The 14,544-nt window shown below is 42.3% G+C and overlaps 1 protein-coding gene across 11 annotated transcripts in view; it reads left to right on the top strand.

The window, feature by feature from the left end:
* CACNA2D1 (calcium voltage-gated channel auxiliary subunit alpha2delta 1) overlaps positions 1-14,544 on the top strand; it is a 1,026,983-nt gene that overhangs the window by 536,711 nt on the left and 475,728 nt on the right. For all 11 annotated transcript variants that reach the window (XM_029615087.1, XM_029615085.1, XM_029615090.1 and 8 more), the window contains one exon: positions 4,910-5,041. In XM_029615087.1, the coding sequence (XP_029470947.1) occupies positions 4,910-5,041 (132 nt within the window). The remainder of the gene's footprint in view (positions 1-4,909; positions 5,042-14,544) is intronic.

Here is a 14,544-nt window from a genome sequence, read left to right as displayed (position 1 = left end):
GACAGGAAACAGAGAGTAGGATTAAATGGTCAATTTTCTCAGTGGAAAAGGGTAAACAGTTGAGTGCCTCAGGGATCTGTACTTGGACCGGTGCTTTTCAATATATATATAAATGATCTGGAAAGGAATACGACGAGTGAGGTTATCAAATTTGTGGATGATACAAAATTATTCGGAGTAGTTAAATCACAAGCGGATTGTGATACATTACAGGAGGACCTTGCAAGACTGGAAGATTGGGCATCCAAATGGCAGATGAAATTTAATGTGGACAAGTGCAAGGTGTTGCATATAGGGAAAAATAACCCTTGCTGTAGTTACACGATGTTAGGTTCCATATTAGGAGCTACCACCCAGGAAAAAGATCTAGGTGTCATAGTGGATAATACTTTAAAATTGTCTGCTCAGTGTGCTGCAGCAGTCAAAAAAGCAAACAGAATGTTAGGAATTATTAGGAAGGGAATGGTAAATAAAATAGAAAATGTCATAATTCCTCTATATCGCTCCATGGTGAGACCACACCTTGAATACTGTGTACAATTCTGGTCGCCGCATCTCAAAAAAGATATAATTGCGATGGAGAAGGTACAGAGAAGGGCAACCAAAATGATAAAGGGGATGGAACAGCTCCCCTATGAGGAAAGGCTGAAGATGTTAGGGCTGTTCAGCTTGGAGAAGAGACGGCTGAGGGGGGATATGATAGAGGTCTTTAAGATCATGAGAGGTCTTGAACGAGTAGATGTGAATCGGTTATTTACACTTTCGAATAATAGAAGGACTAGGGAGCATTCCATGAAGTTAGCAAGTAGCACATTTAAGACTAATCAGAGAAAATTATTTTTCACTCAACGCACAATAAAGCTCTGGAATTTGTTGCCAGAGGATGTGGTTAGTGCAGTTAGAAGTACATCTTAAAAACATACGCCAGCGCGAACAAAAGTACACCGGATTTTATAAGATATACGCGTAGCCGCGTATATCTTATAAAATCTGGGGTCGGCGTGCGCAAGGCTGTGCAAAATCAGCAGCCTGCGTGCGCAGAGTCGCGCAGCCAGCCTCCGAGGCCGCTCCGAAATTGGAGTGGCCTCGGAGGCAACTTTCCTTCCGCATCCCCCCCCACCTTTGTTTGGCAAGTTACGCCTGCTTGAAGCAGGCGTAACTTGCGCGCACTGCCTCGGCATCCCCGGCACAGGCCGCAGTGCCGGGGGACTCGGGACCGCCCTCCCAGCCTGCCCCCGAACCGTCGACACACCCCCTCCCGCCCCTTTTACGAAGCCCTGTGACTTAGCGCGTCCCGGGGCTTTGCGCGCTCCGGCAGCCTATGCAAAATAGGCGCGCCGGCGCGCGAGTGCCCTGCGCACGTAAATCCGGCAGGATTTACGTGCGCAGGGCTTTTAAAATCTAGCCCTTAGTGTAGCTGGGTTCAAAAAAGGTTTAGATAAGTTCTTGGAGGAGAAGTCCATTATCAGCTATTAATCAAGTTTACTTAGGGAATAGCCACTGCTATTAATTGCATCAGTAGCATGGGATCTTCTTAGTGTTTGGTAATTGCCAGGTTCTTGAATTCTGTGAATACTGTGTACAATTCTGGTCGCCACATCTCCAAAAGGTATAATTGCGATGGAGAAGGTACAGAGAAGGGCAACCAAAATGATAAGAGGAATGGAACAGCTCCCCCATGAGGAAAGACTAAAGAGGTTAGGACTTTTCAGCTTGGAGAAGAGATGGCTGAGGGGGGATATGATAGAGGTCTTTAAGATCATGAGAGGTCTAGAACGGGTAGATGTGAATCGGTTATTTACTCTTTCGGATAGTAGAAAGACTAGGGGGCACTCCATGAAGTTAGCATGGGGCACATTTAAAACTAATCGGAGAAAGTTCTTTTTTACTCAACGCACAATTAAATTCTGGAATTTGTTGCCAGAGGATGTGGTTAGTGCAGTTAGTATAGCTGTGTTTAAAAAAGGATTGGATAAGTTCTTGGAGGAGAAGTCCATTACCTGCTATTAAGTTCACTTAGAGAATAGCCACTGCCATTAGCAATGGTTACATGGAATAGTCTTAGTTTTTGGGTACTTGCCAGGTTCTTATGGCCTGGATTGGCCACTGTTGGAAACAGCATGCTGGGCTTGATGGACCCTTGGTCCTACCCAGTATGGCATGTTCTTATGTTCTAATGTAACGCCTTATTAGTCAGTTAGACTAAGGAAAGCTATTGGTAGTCCTGGGAGTGAGTAAGAGGAATTAGATCCACTTTATGGGATCTGTCAGGTATTTGCAACCTGAATTGGCCACTAACAGAGACAGGACGCTGGGCTCAATGGACCTTGGTCTCACGGCAATTCTTATGTTCATAGTCAAAATGTTACATTGTCCTAATTCATCCCATGCTCTGTGAGTCTTTATTTGAAATCCTGATCTCATAAGTAGATCCTGCAAAATAAACACAAGTGGCTTCTCGCTGTCCTAACTCTCTATTTCTTCAGTAGTAAGCTGCCTTCCCCAAAGGCTCATGTTACAAAGTAACTTCACCAAACATGAACTGGAAGATATCAGGAAAATATCTAGCCGAAACTCGAGAGTGAGCATTCGCCATAGCTGGCGCAGTGGTTGGAATGCCCTTCCAGATAGCTGTGCATCAAAGCCTATATCTGCATTTTCAACAGCTCCCCTATGAGGAAAGGCTAAAGAGGTTAGGACCCTTCAGCTTTATAAGAGAGATAATAGAGGTCTATAAAATAAGGAGTGGAGTGGAACGGGCAAACACAAATTAGTTGTTTATTCTTTCAAAAATGTGTAACAATAGGGGACAGACACACAATGAATTTATTAGGTAATACATTTAAAACAAATATGAGAAAATGTTTTTGAACTCAATGCAAAATTAAATTCTGGAATTTGTTGCTGGAGGATGTAGTAAAAGTGTAACTGGATTTAAACATTTTTGGAATAGTTCCTGGAAGAAAAGTCTATAAACCAATATTAAGGTGGACTTGGGGAAATTTATTGCTTACCCCTGGGATAAGCAGCATGGACTCGTATCAACCTTATGGGATCCAATCAGCTACTTGTGGCCTGGACTGGTCAGTGTTTCAGACAGGATGCTGGGCTTGATGGACCCTTGATCTGACCCAGTATGGCAACTTCTTATGTTCTTATGTTCTTTTATTCTTATTTCAGATTTGCTGAAATTTGAATTGATTTCCCAGTTTCTGAGAGATTTAATACTGATGGGACTGTAGTTTTCATTTGTAATTGATTCTTGTTTAAGTATTCCTATTTACTATCAGTTCCAAGACTGTAAATAGAAATTATTGTGAATAACTCATTAAAAAGACAATGCAATTGCAAATGTCATCCCCAGTACAGTCTGTAGCTGAAGCAGCATATTATGTCTTCTCCCAGAGATGAAATATAACAGCTCTCAGTGTTTTTTATAACATAAAAATCATAGAAAACTGCAATCCTGCTTGCATACTCGATCTGCAGAATTACCTGACCCATTGGGTTAACCAGAGATGCCATCTGCTCTGATTATTATCCCGAGGGACCCTGTTTGTCAGGATGAACAGAGGGGGCTTTTCCCTTGTTTAAATCGTATATACTGTATATAGGATTGGATTATTTTATTCTAGTAAATATCCTTGACTGACAGCCTTCTTCTCTGGGTTCCTTTGTGAATATGAATTGCCCTGGAACTGGCTCCCAAATGTTCACATGATGATGAATTGCTGTTTCTCAGATTCACTGCTATACTGACCTGGCTCATGAATATTAATGTGCACACAGCTGATCTTTCGGAAAGTGATCGCATACATAAACATGAAAATCTTGTTAACTTGCACTAATGAGCACTGTGTGCAGGAGCTGGTCCCAGTGCAGCTTTAAAATTATAATATATTTAATTGTTTTTCTTCTTTTCCATAATATCTTTCCTATATTTAGGTTTCTTTTGCCAGGACCACGTTGTGTGTTTTAGTGATCTTTTCTTGCCATGAACGCCCTTTCTATTCAGATTGTTCATACAGGGACAGGACCCTTCAGAGCGGCGCGTGGTGGACTCACGTTTGCGCACGTATCTTGGCCCACGCCTGGGGATGCGGCTGTTTTATAGCAAGGGCACATATTTGCGTGCATGTTATAAAACAGCCTCACCTCGCACCTATCCATGCATAATTCTAAGTGGGCGTGAATGGGTGCAGAAGTCCTACTTCTACCACCTAAATCAGGAGATTTTAAAAGGGACGTGTGCAGACGCCACTCGTAGTTTAACAGCCTTCACTCCCTTAAAACCCCACAGATCTGCCCAGTTTTCTTTAAATGTCAACTTACATGGCATTTATTTAATCTGGGTTTTTTTTCCGCTTTTCAGCCCTTTAAAGTGTACATCAAAGCAGATTATATTCAAGCACTAAAGGTGCTTCCCTATCCCCACTGGGCTCACAATCTAATGTTTTTGTACCTGAGGCAGCGGAGGGTAAAGTGACTTGCCCAGGGTCAGAAGGAGCGAGAGTGGGAGTTGAGCCCTGGTTTCCCTGGGTTGTAGCCATAGCAGAAGTAAAGTTACCTGCAGGGGGTCTCAGCGTGTGCTGGGCTGTGTAAGATTTCAGGGTCACACCCTGAAATGCTAATGCCCTGCCCAGACCATGCACAATCCCTCTCCATTTTTGAAAACTTTCTTGATATGCGCGCTGCAGGAAATACGCGCATATCTCGCCGGCTTTTCAAATCCGCTCGGCGTGCACGAACCCGACTTATTCACGCATCCCCCGACTGATGTGTGCATCAGGGTTTTAAAATTCACCTTTAAATGTATAAAATGAGTGTGCATTGAGAGATAAAGGGCACTACATATGTATTTTGAATCTGCTTTGTTTTCTAATAGAAATCATCTGTCCCTTTCTTACAGCTACAATAGTGCTAAATGAGCTGAACTGGACACAGGCGTTAGATAATGTGTTTAAGGAGAACCGCGAGGAAGACTCTACTTTGCTATGGCAAGTCTTTGGGAGTGCAACGGGCCTGGCCAGGTATTACCCAGGTAAGAGCCGGTGTCTGAGAAGCAGCTGATTACAGGCAAATACCTGCAATGATCCCCTAAGGGAGAGGGGTAGGTGATCTCTGATGTTCCTATCTTGGAGGGAGGGGAATGTACTTCCTGGAAAGATTTGGAGGGTTATGTTGGATTTCACTCTCTTTGGGGCTGATGATGTAATACAGTGTGCTTAGCCCAGTTGTATAGCTGCTAATTATTATTATTATTATTAATTATTATGCTAATTATTATATATGTATAGCTGCTAATTAATCCCCTTATACAATAAGCGGATTAGCGGAGTGAATCTAACGCTCATCACATGTAAATGCATGTGATCGAGGCTATTAGGTATTCACTCCCGATGCAAGAAAAAACGTGCGTCCAGGATTCACATTTAGCGATCAGAAATGAACGCCTGCCCTGAGCTGAGCGCTCTTAAAACTAGTACAGAAAAGCAGAAAACCCGCTTTTCTGTACTGCCTCCCACTTAACACCATTGCAACATTAAGTAGGAGGAAAAACAAAACAAAATAAAGTTAAAAAATAAAAACCACCGGCAGCCGGGCGCAGGAAATGAACGCTCAGCTGACCAGGATAACCCTACCGGTGGAGGGCTGACACCGATCGGGTTCTCGTTAGCAAGGAGGCACTAGAGGGCGCTCCTAGCAGCCACCTCCTTGCTAACGAGACCCCCTAATTAAAATATTGCTCGGCGGCGGTGCTGACTGTTCAGCGCCTGCTTCCTGCGCATATTTATTGCAGCGGCCCCTTTATTTCCAGGGTGGGGATGGATGTGGTGGGGGAGGGGTAATAAAATGCCGCGGGTGATTTTGACCTTCCATGTACTCGTATTACTGTGCTTGTAGCCTTTCAATGTCTCATGCTGTGATGGTGTTTCACAATAACAGGGCTGTATTCAGTTCAGTTTTGTATGCCAAGAATACACAGTGCAATTTCTTGCTTTTATAGAATTGCTTTTTTCGTGTACACCAATTTGTTTGGGTTTTCTTTAGTCCTGAAAGGCGGTCCAGAAATGCTTAAATTAATGCATCACCACATTCCCATGATTAACCAAGAACTATGGCAGCTAAAAGCAAATGGAGGTTAAACTTGGGTTTTAATGTGATATGGTCATGCTAGAAGTTTGTAAGCTTTGCTATTAAAGTGCACTTCATCCATATCCCTCAAGATGTGAAGGTGCAAGCTTCCTCCTTCCCAAAAGCTTATAATTGTATTTTGCAACATTTGTAAATGAAGGACCCAAGTCTCAGGTAAGAACAAAAACATCTTTATGTGGAGAATTATGGCTGCAGCACAAGCTTGCATGAAACATTCAGATTACGTAGAACATGAAATCTATAGTAAAACATTGCATTGTGAAACATCTCAAAGCTTATAAACTGGTAACTTTGCTTGAGTATGAAACGAGCAGGGTGACCAGGCTTCCTCCACTTCAGCTCGTAATCTTTACTGGAAAACCCGGCCGTTGAAGCCCCAAACCGTTGGTGCTGCTTAGCAGGTGACGTGGCCGGGCCCTGACTTGGTACCTGCTGTCTTTGCGTGGGAGTTGCCCTCACACTTAACTCTGCCCCAGTTGCCTTTTGGAGGTAACTTGCGTTGTGGGCTCCTTTGCTTCGCCCTTTCTTATCATCTGGCCACCTCTCCATGGTACCCGGTGACGAAGCCTGGATGGCTGGCAGGAGCTCCATTTGTTTTTACAAGAAACATTTTGTTACTGACTGGAAAGGGGGCTGGTATGGGGGTCTCACCCTAAACCACCCCCGAACGCTCCAGTCAGCTCCGCTCTCTCAGGCGGGTCCCAGCTCAGGAGCCACCAACCGATCGCAACTTCATTCTCAACTACTTTTATCGGATTATTCCAAATGTTTTCTTTGTGATTATTAGTCTACCTGGTTTTGAGAAATCCAGCCCGCAATTTTATTTATTTATTTATTTAGCAGTTTTATATACCGACCTTCATAGTAAATAACCATATCGGATCGGTTTACATTTAACAAGAATAAAAACTGGGGTAACTATTCAAGTAAACGAAAGATAAACAATAGGTAGGAATGAGTCAAAAAGTTACAATCAACAGGGAAGAGAACTTGGAAGCTTGCAACAAGCTGGAAAGAAGATAAGGCAGGAAATAAATATGAAGTGATACGACTGCGGAATGCGATGCGACTGCGGAATGAAACGGGGCCCGCTCACCGCTTCCACTGCTAATGCAACTCCTAAATGCTGCAGAAAAAGGGGGGTTTTCCGGTGTGCTGGCACTTTAAATTCTGGGCTGTCCCACGGCAGCTCCCTTTCGCTCCTCCCTGCGTTCCCTCCATCACCCGTCCACTTCCTTTTCCCCTCCCCCTCTGAAACGTTCCTTCTCCGTCTGATTCTCCCCCATCCTTTACTCGTTTCCTCCCCTGCCCTGCCGTCGTCAGCTGGTCACACATTGGGGCGGATTTTAAAAGGGCCCCGCGCGCCGGCGGCCTATTTTGCATAGGCCGCCGGCGTGCGTAAAGCCCCGGGACGCGCGTAAGTCCCGGGGCTTTCGAAAAGGGGCGGAAGGGGGCGTGTCCGGGGGCGTCCCCGAAATGACGCGGCGTTTCGGGGAAGGGCCCGGGGGCGTGGCACCGGCCCGGGGGTGTGGTCGAGGCCTCCGGACCAGCCCCCAGGACCGGAGGATGGAGGGAACATGCAGCTCGCGCTGGGCTGGGCGCGCGCAAGGGGGTGCACAAATGTGCACCCCCTTGCGCGCGCCGACCCCGGATTTTATAAGATACGCGCCCCATTGTGCCCTGCCCCACATTGGTCAGTGTTGCAGGGGACTAAGGTGCCAGAGTAACTGAGGTTAGATCCTCACTCAGCAGACTGAATTCAAAATGGCACCTGTGATTTCTTTCAGAAATATCTACGAGCTCATTACATGCCTGTAAGAGGTCCATATCTTTAGCGTTGATTTCCCAAAGCACGAGTTTAGCCAGCCCTCCGTATACTTTCCTGGCAAATGTGTATAAACCTGATAGCAGAACCACATGAACCGTTAGAAAAACAGCTGCAATGGAGAATGTAGGAAACACTGAGACTGTAACCACTGGAAATGCAGTCTGTTTACACAGGAACTAAGACATAAGACCCCATGTCCACGGTGATGCTAATATAAACCCAAAGATATCACACGGAGCCTTGACTGCACGGTGAGCTCCTTCGATATAAGGAAAAAACATTTGTGGAGTTTCTGTGGATGCGCTGTAATATATTTCAAGGAGCTGCACTCCACCTGCCATTCATACCCTGCATGACATCTGGCTGAATAAAAAAGTCCTTGAATTGGTGCTCAACGCCTATAACTGCTTGAGATGTCACCTGCTCCATTCTTGACCTGTGGAATCAATAGCACGGTTGATCTTCCTGCTGTCACTAGGGAACTGGGACAGTGGTGTGGGGTCAGCTTGCTTCATCGTATTATCCACTGACAATAATCTCATTAGAAAAGGCTAAAAAATGATTTCCATCTCCTCTAGCAGCCCATGAATCTCATTCTCTTGCCATTTAGTATAATCTGCTTTAATTATAAAGCATGATCATTCATCCAAGCCAAATCTGAGCATGAATGGCCAGGCACTCACATGTGCACCTTTGACATGGTGCACTCTTAAAGTAACTGTGAACCTCCACAGCAAGGAGCAGGTGAGTATTATAAAAAATAAATTTTTATTCAAATTAAATTAAAAGGTCTTTCCATGAATGTGTCTCACATTTTAATTCTGATGGCTTCCTCTTGGAGAATTAGTGTGTTATCTTATTGTAGCTTCTAAGGAGCTTACACTGGTGTTTGTGTTCCTTATTGTGAATATTCTCAAATATTTTCGTCATGGAACTGAATGGAAAGTTTTTGGATGAGCAGGTGAAAAATATCCAGAATTTTTCACTATATTTGCTGATATTGGGGCTGATGCAGTAAGACCCACGGTGAAATCGGCGCTAGTTGTCTGCGCATATTTTTTTTAGTGCTTGCGGCAAAAGCAGGCACATCTGCGAGATGTAATAAAGGGACAGCATGCAAATGAGATACGCACAGAAATCTGTGCAAAATAAATATCCAGGCAGATATGCGTTCTAAAATGCACATTAAACCACACATAAACCTGCATTAACGTGGTGGTGACTTGTGATTGATTCTCGGTTGAAAGCCTTTAAGACAGCAGTGATTTAGTGGTCCAAGAGTGCGACTGAAGATGGGTAGAGCATGATCCCTCACTGACCGTGCGGGAGCTACATTATGGTGGCTGCTAGTGAACGGGAGAAATGCAGCAGATATTTGGAAGAGTCTGCAAAAGCATTCAGGATTTCTGACATCTGCTCTTCCCTCTCTGACCTCTTTTCTGGATTCTGCCACGTAATTTTTCATCCTCGGGATGGGTGCTTACACTTAACTCCTGCTTGATCTAGGCGCGGCTCTCTGCATTGTACATGAATAGTTAATTTCCTCATTTGCATGGCATTAGTATGGACTCACGCTAAACCAGCCGCAGCTCTTTGAGTGGGTTTGTGTACACATTTTTCCCACGCTAACCACATTATTACATACATTTATTTATTTATTTATTTAGAGCTTTTTTATACAGACTTTCTTGATACGAATCAAATCAACTCGGTTTACAGAGAACAAAGATCTTAGCAATAATAATAGTAATAACAATAACAACAACAATTAACAGAGATTAGAAGAAGTATAAAGTTACAATAAAACAAGGGGATACAACTGGGAGTTGGAAAAGAAGAGGGGATAATATTTATTTTATTTTTATTTTATTTTATTTTATTTATTTCAATCCACAAGGCACTACATAACATGGCCCCACTCGAGCTCAAAATCCCTCTCCAACTCCACTCCTCTACCAGACCAGTGAGACAAGCCTACAGAAACAACCTTCAGATTCCACCGATGAAGTCAGCATTAAGCAAAAGAGCCTTCTCTACAGCCGGTCCCAAACTCTGGAACGCTCTCCCGTCAGACCTCAGATTAGTGCAATGCCCCACTATATTTAAAAAAAGACTCAAGACCTGGTTATTCAACCAAGCTTTCTCATAATCATCAGTCGGCGGAACCTTCCCTGCCAAGGATCCCTTCTTTGGTAACCCCCCAGAGAACTATATAGATCATCTCTAGTACTCTCTATCACCCCCCAAAGAACTCTCAGGTCATCTATGATTCCTTGGCAGTCTAAAATCAAATACCCAGCCTTATACCTATCACCTGTTTCTTTAGCCTACATTAGGCTCCGTAGCATTTACGTTATGTTATTAACCCCATATATCTGTATCCAAGTTCCATCTACCTGTTCATTGTAAGACATTAACTTGTCATTGTTTCTGTTTAGAATGTAAACCGAATTGATCAGTAACTCTGTTATTGGAAAGTCGGTATATAAAAGTGCTAAATAAATAAATAAAAATAAATTTTAAATCTTTTCTATACCATCATTAAGGTGGGTACTGTCACAACGGTTTACAGTAAGGCACAAATAATAATGTTATTAAAATTTATCAGTTTACACAGGTGCCATTAGGTTCGGTAACATAGTTTTTTAATCAATGCTAGATGTTAAATGAGTGTGATCACTATTCTGTCCAGGTCCATTCTATAGCAGTTTGAGTTCAGGACTCATTCTATAAATGTAACTTATCCTTAGTGATGAATTCTATTAAAAACGATCACCCTTATTGATTCCTGTTTGTGTGGGTGTTTTGTCTCTTGCACTTCCCTGGTTTGAACCTTGCAAGTCCTTGGAATCTATTCTCCCTTCTCTTTTTGAAATACAAGGTACTAAATGCTGATAAGTGTGTTGGGAGGCTTGGATAGCCTACCTCTAGATGTTGACCGGTTTATGTGAACTTAATGCTAGTTTAGGTTCCGCCAAATGAAATACTAGATTAAATTCTGGGACCGTGAATTTGGACTCTGGACTAAGAACAAGGGAAGGCTCTACCGAACAGTCAAGTCTTGAGTTTCTTTTTAAAAGTTTGGAGACAGGTTTCCTGCCGGATATCCGGAGGTATGGTGTTCCAGGTGGAAGGATCCACTGTTGAGAATGCTCGATCTCTGATATTTGATCGGTGCACCACTTTGTTTGAAGGGACGTGTAGCGATCCCTTGTAGACTTCCCTTATGGGTCTGGTTGTAGAGTGTACTTTGAACGGGTATAGTAGGTCAAGGGGAGTCTGATGGTAGATGCTTTTGTGAATAATAGTGAGCGATTTGTGAAGAATTCTGAAGTTAACTGGGAGCCAGTGTAGATCCTTTAGAATTGGTGTTATGTGTTCTCTCCGGTTGGTATTCGTCAGGATTCTTGCTGCCGCATTTTGGAGCATCTGGAGGGGTTTCATAGTAGCTGCAGGGAGACCTTGTAGAATAGAATTGCAGTAGTCAACTTTGGAAAACAAAATGGCTTGGAGAACGGATCTGAAATCATGGTGGTATAGTAGAGGCTTGAGTTTTTTGAGCACCTGTAGTTTATAGAAGCACTCCCTAGTAGTGTGGCTTATAAACTTCTTTAAACTTAAGTGACTATCAATTATGATTCCGAGGTCTCTTGCATGAGAGATTTGGAAGTTAGCAAGCGACTGTTGTTGGTGATGGCTGTCTTCTGGAGTGATCAGTAGGAGTTCTGTCTTGGCCATATTAAGCACTAAGTTAAGGCCTGTGAGGTTAAGTTTGATCGTTTGCAGGTGAGAGTCCCATTGTTTGACTGCTGTTGCCAATGAGTCCGTTATGGGGATCAAGATTTGTAGGTCGTCTGCGTAGATATAGAATTTCAGTTTTAGAGATGTGAGCAGTTGGCAGAGAGGGAGGAGGTAGATATTAAACTAAACTAAACCATCGCCTCCTACCATCCCTGATGATCAAGCACTCAACAAAGCCTCGGAACTAGCAAATTACTTCAAGCAAATTACTTCAAGGATAAAATTGATAAATTGACTATCTCTCTCTCATCACCTATTTCATCACCCCCACTCCCTCACATTACCCCACCTCAACTAAATACAACGATGGAAACTTTTGAGACCACATCAGCACTTGAGATAGAAAACATACTCAAAAAAATGAAACCGTCTTCTCATCCCTTAGACACAATTCCTACTAACCTACTCATCGCAATAAGGAACTCCATATCAAAACCAATTGCAGACATCATTAATTGCTCTCTTTCCCAGGGTCTAGTTCCCGACCAACTTAAACTAGCTATTCTTAAACCTCTACTTAAAAAACCGAACCTCCCTACCACTGATCCAGCTAATTTCCGCCCAATAGCCAATCTGCCATTGATCGCCAAACTCATGGAAAAGATAGTCAATAAACAACTATCTGAGTATCTGGAAGAAAATAACATTCTTGTTTCATCCCAGTACGGCTTTCGGAAATCGTTAAGTACGGAATCTCTCCTTATCTCTCTTACCGATGCTATTCTAGCTAATATGGACAAAAACTACCACATCTTTTGATTCTATTCGATCTCTCTGCGGCCTTTGACACTGTCAACCATTCATCTCTATTAAAATGTCTGGCAGATATAGGCATTAAAGGAACAGTCTTCAGTTGGTTCAAGTCCTTCCTAGCAAATAGACAATTCAAGGTAAAGATTAACAATAAAGAATCACAATCGATCCCTTCCAACCAGGGAGTCCCTCAGGGTTCCTCCCTTTCCCCTACCCTCTTCAACATTTACCTCCTACCTCTATGTCGTCTACTTACTAAACTAAATCTAACTCACTATCTCTACGTGGATGACATTCAGATACTCATCCCAATCACAGAATCCTTACAAAAAACCTTGAATCACTGGAACAATTGTCTGCAACTGATCAATCAGCTTCTCTCTAGCCTTTGCCTCATTCTTAACAACAACAAAACTGAGATTCTAATCATCAATCAAGACATCAACTACAAACTCCTAAACCCAGCTGACCTACTTAGTTCATCCATTCCCATATTAAATCACTCACCACATGTTCGAGATCTTGGTGTCATGCTAGACAATCAGCTCAATCTTAAAAAATTTATAAGCACTACCACCAAAGACTGTTTCTATAAGTTACAAGTCTTGAGAAAGTTGAAACCTCTTCTTTATTTCAATGATTTTCAGATGGTTCTACAAGCCATTATTCTATCAAAAATCGACTATTGCAATTTGCTTCTTCTTGGCCTTCCTACTTCATCAATCAAACCCCTCCAAATGGTACAAAATTCTGCAGCCAGAATCCTTACCAATACGAATAAAAGAGATCACATCACCCCCATTCTCAAACTCCTCCACTGGCTGCCAATAAAGCAAAGGATCCTATATAAAGTATACACTGTAATTCATAAATCCATTCACAATATCTCCCCTCTTCAACTAAGTACCCAACTACGTCTTCATTTTTCTTCTAGACCCATCAGAGGAGCATATAAAGGCACACTCGATGTACCCTCAACAAAATCTTCACAATATAAACGTGCCATATCTACAGCAGGCCCCATTCAATGGAATGCCCTCCCACCAGATATTCGGCTAGAACTTTGCCACTCTTCATTCAAAAAAAAAACTTAAAACATGGCTTTTTAGCCAAGCTTTTTCTGAACCATGAACATTTTTTCCCTCCAGCTAGCAAGAGCGTCTCTTCATCACAAACTCCATGCTCTTTACTACTACCTGACTCGTTATCTAATTTCAGGACATATGAGATTTTCTCAATTATACTTTTATGATTTTTATTTTTATGTTTAATAAGACCTATTAACTAAGTTTTTTAGGTTTCTCTTCTCTTTTTTTTTTAGTCATTAATGTTATAACATTATTGTTAAGTTTTGAACTAATGTACCCTATTCCAAGTTTCATAACATTGTTCTATGTAATGCCTTTATTGGTGTTTTTCATGTTCTGTTTCAATGTAAACCGATGTGATCTGTATTTCATACAGGAACACCGGTATATAAAAACCAAAAAATAAATAAATAAAATAAATTAAACAAGGTGGGAGATAGCGAAGAGCCCTGGGGCAATCCAAATGGAGAATTAGTGCATGATGATTCCTTGTTATCATACATACGTAAGATTAGCATGGGAAAACATCTGTAATGACACGTGCACAAATCCCATGGCAGGTCTACCGCAGATTATGACATCGGACCCAATGGGGTTTTTTTTACACTTTTTTAAAAATAATGACCTGTCTGCTTGCTTGCACAGTTTTGAATTGGTGCTTCTTTTCATGAATGATTTAATTTTCTCTGATAACTTGAAAATAAAATAAAAATATAAAAAATATACACGTACAGCCTTGTGTAAAAAGTGACGTGGGGCTTTTCCCTGATTCTTAAAGTTAGCACTGGGACGTCTCCACAAGTTTCTCCTTCCACTATTTTTTCTGTTGCTTTTGTCCCTGCTTGATGGTAAAAAAAAAAACCAAAAAACTAAATTCTTTGTCAGAAGTAACGTTTCAGTATTATGCAAGCAAATTAT

Source organism: Rhinatrema bivittatum, chromosome 9, assembly GCF_901001135.1.
Source record: "Rhinatrema bivittatum chromosome 9, aRhiBiv1.1, whole genome shotgun sequence".
Classification (NCBI taxonomy): Eukaryota; Metazoa; Chordata; class Amphibia; order Gymnophiona; family Rhinatrematidae; genus Rhinatrema; species Rhinatrema bivittatum.
This window is presented reverse-complemented; position numbering and strand designations above follow the sequence as displayed.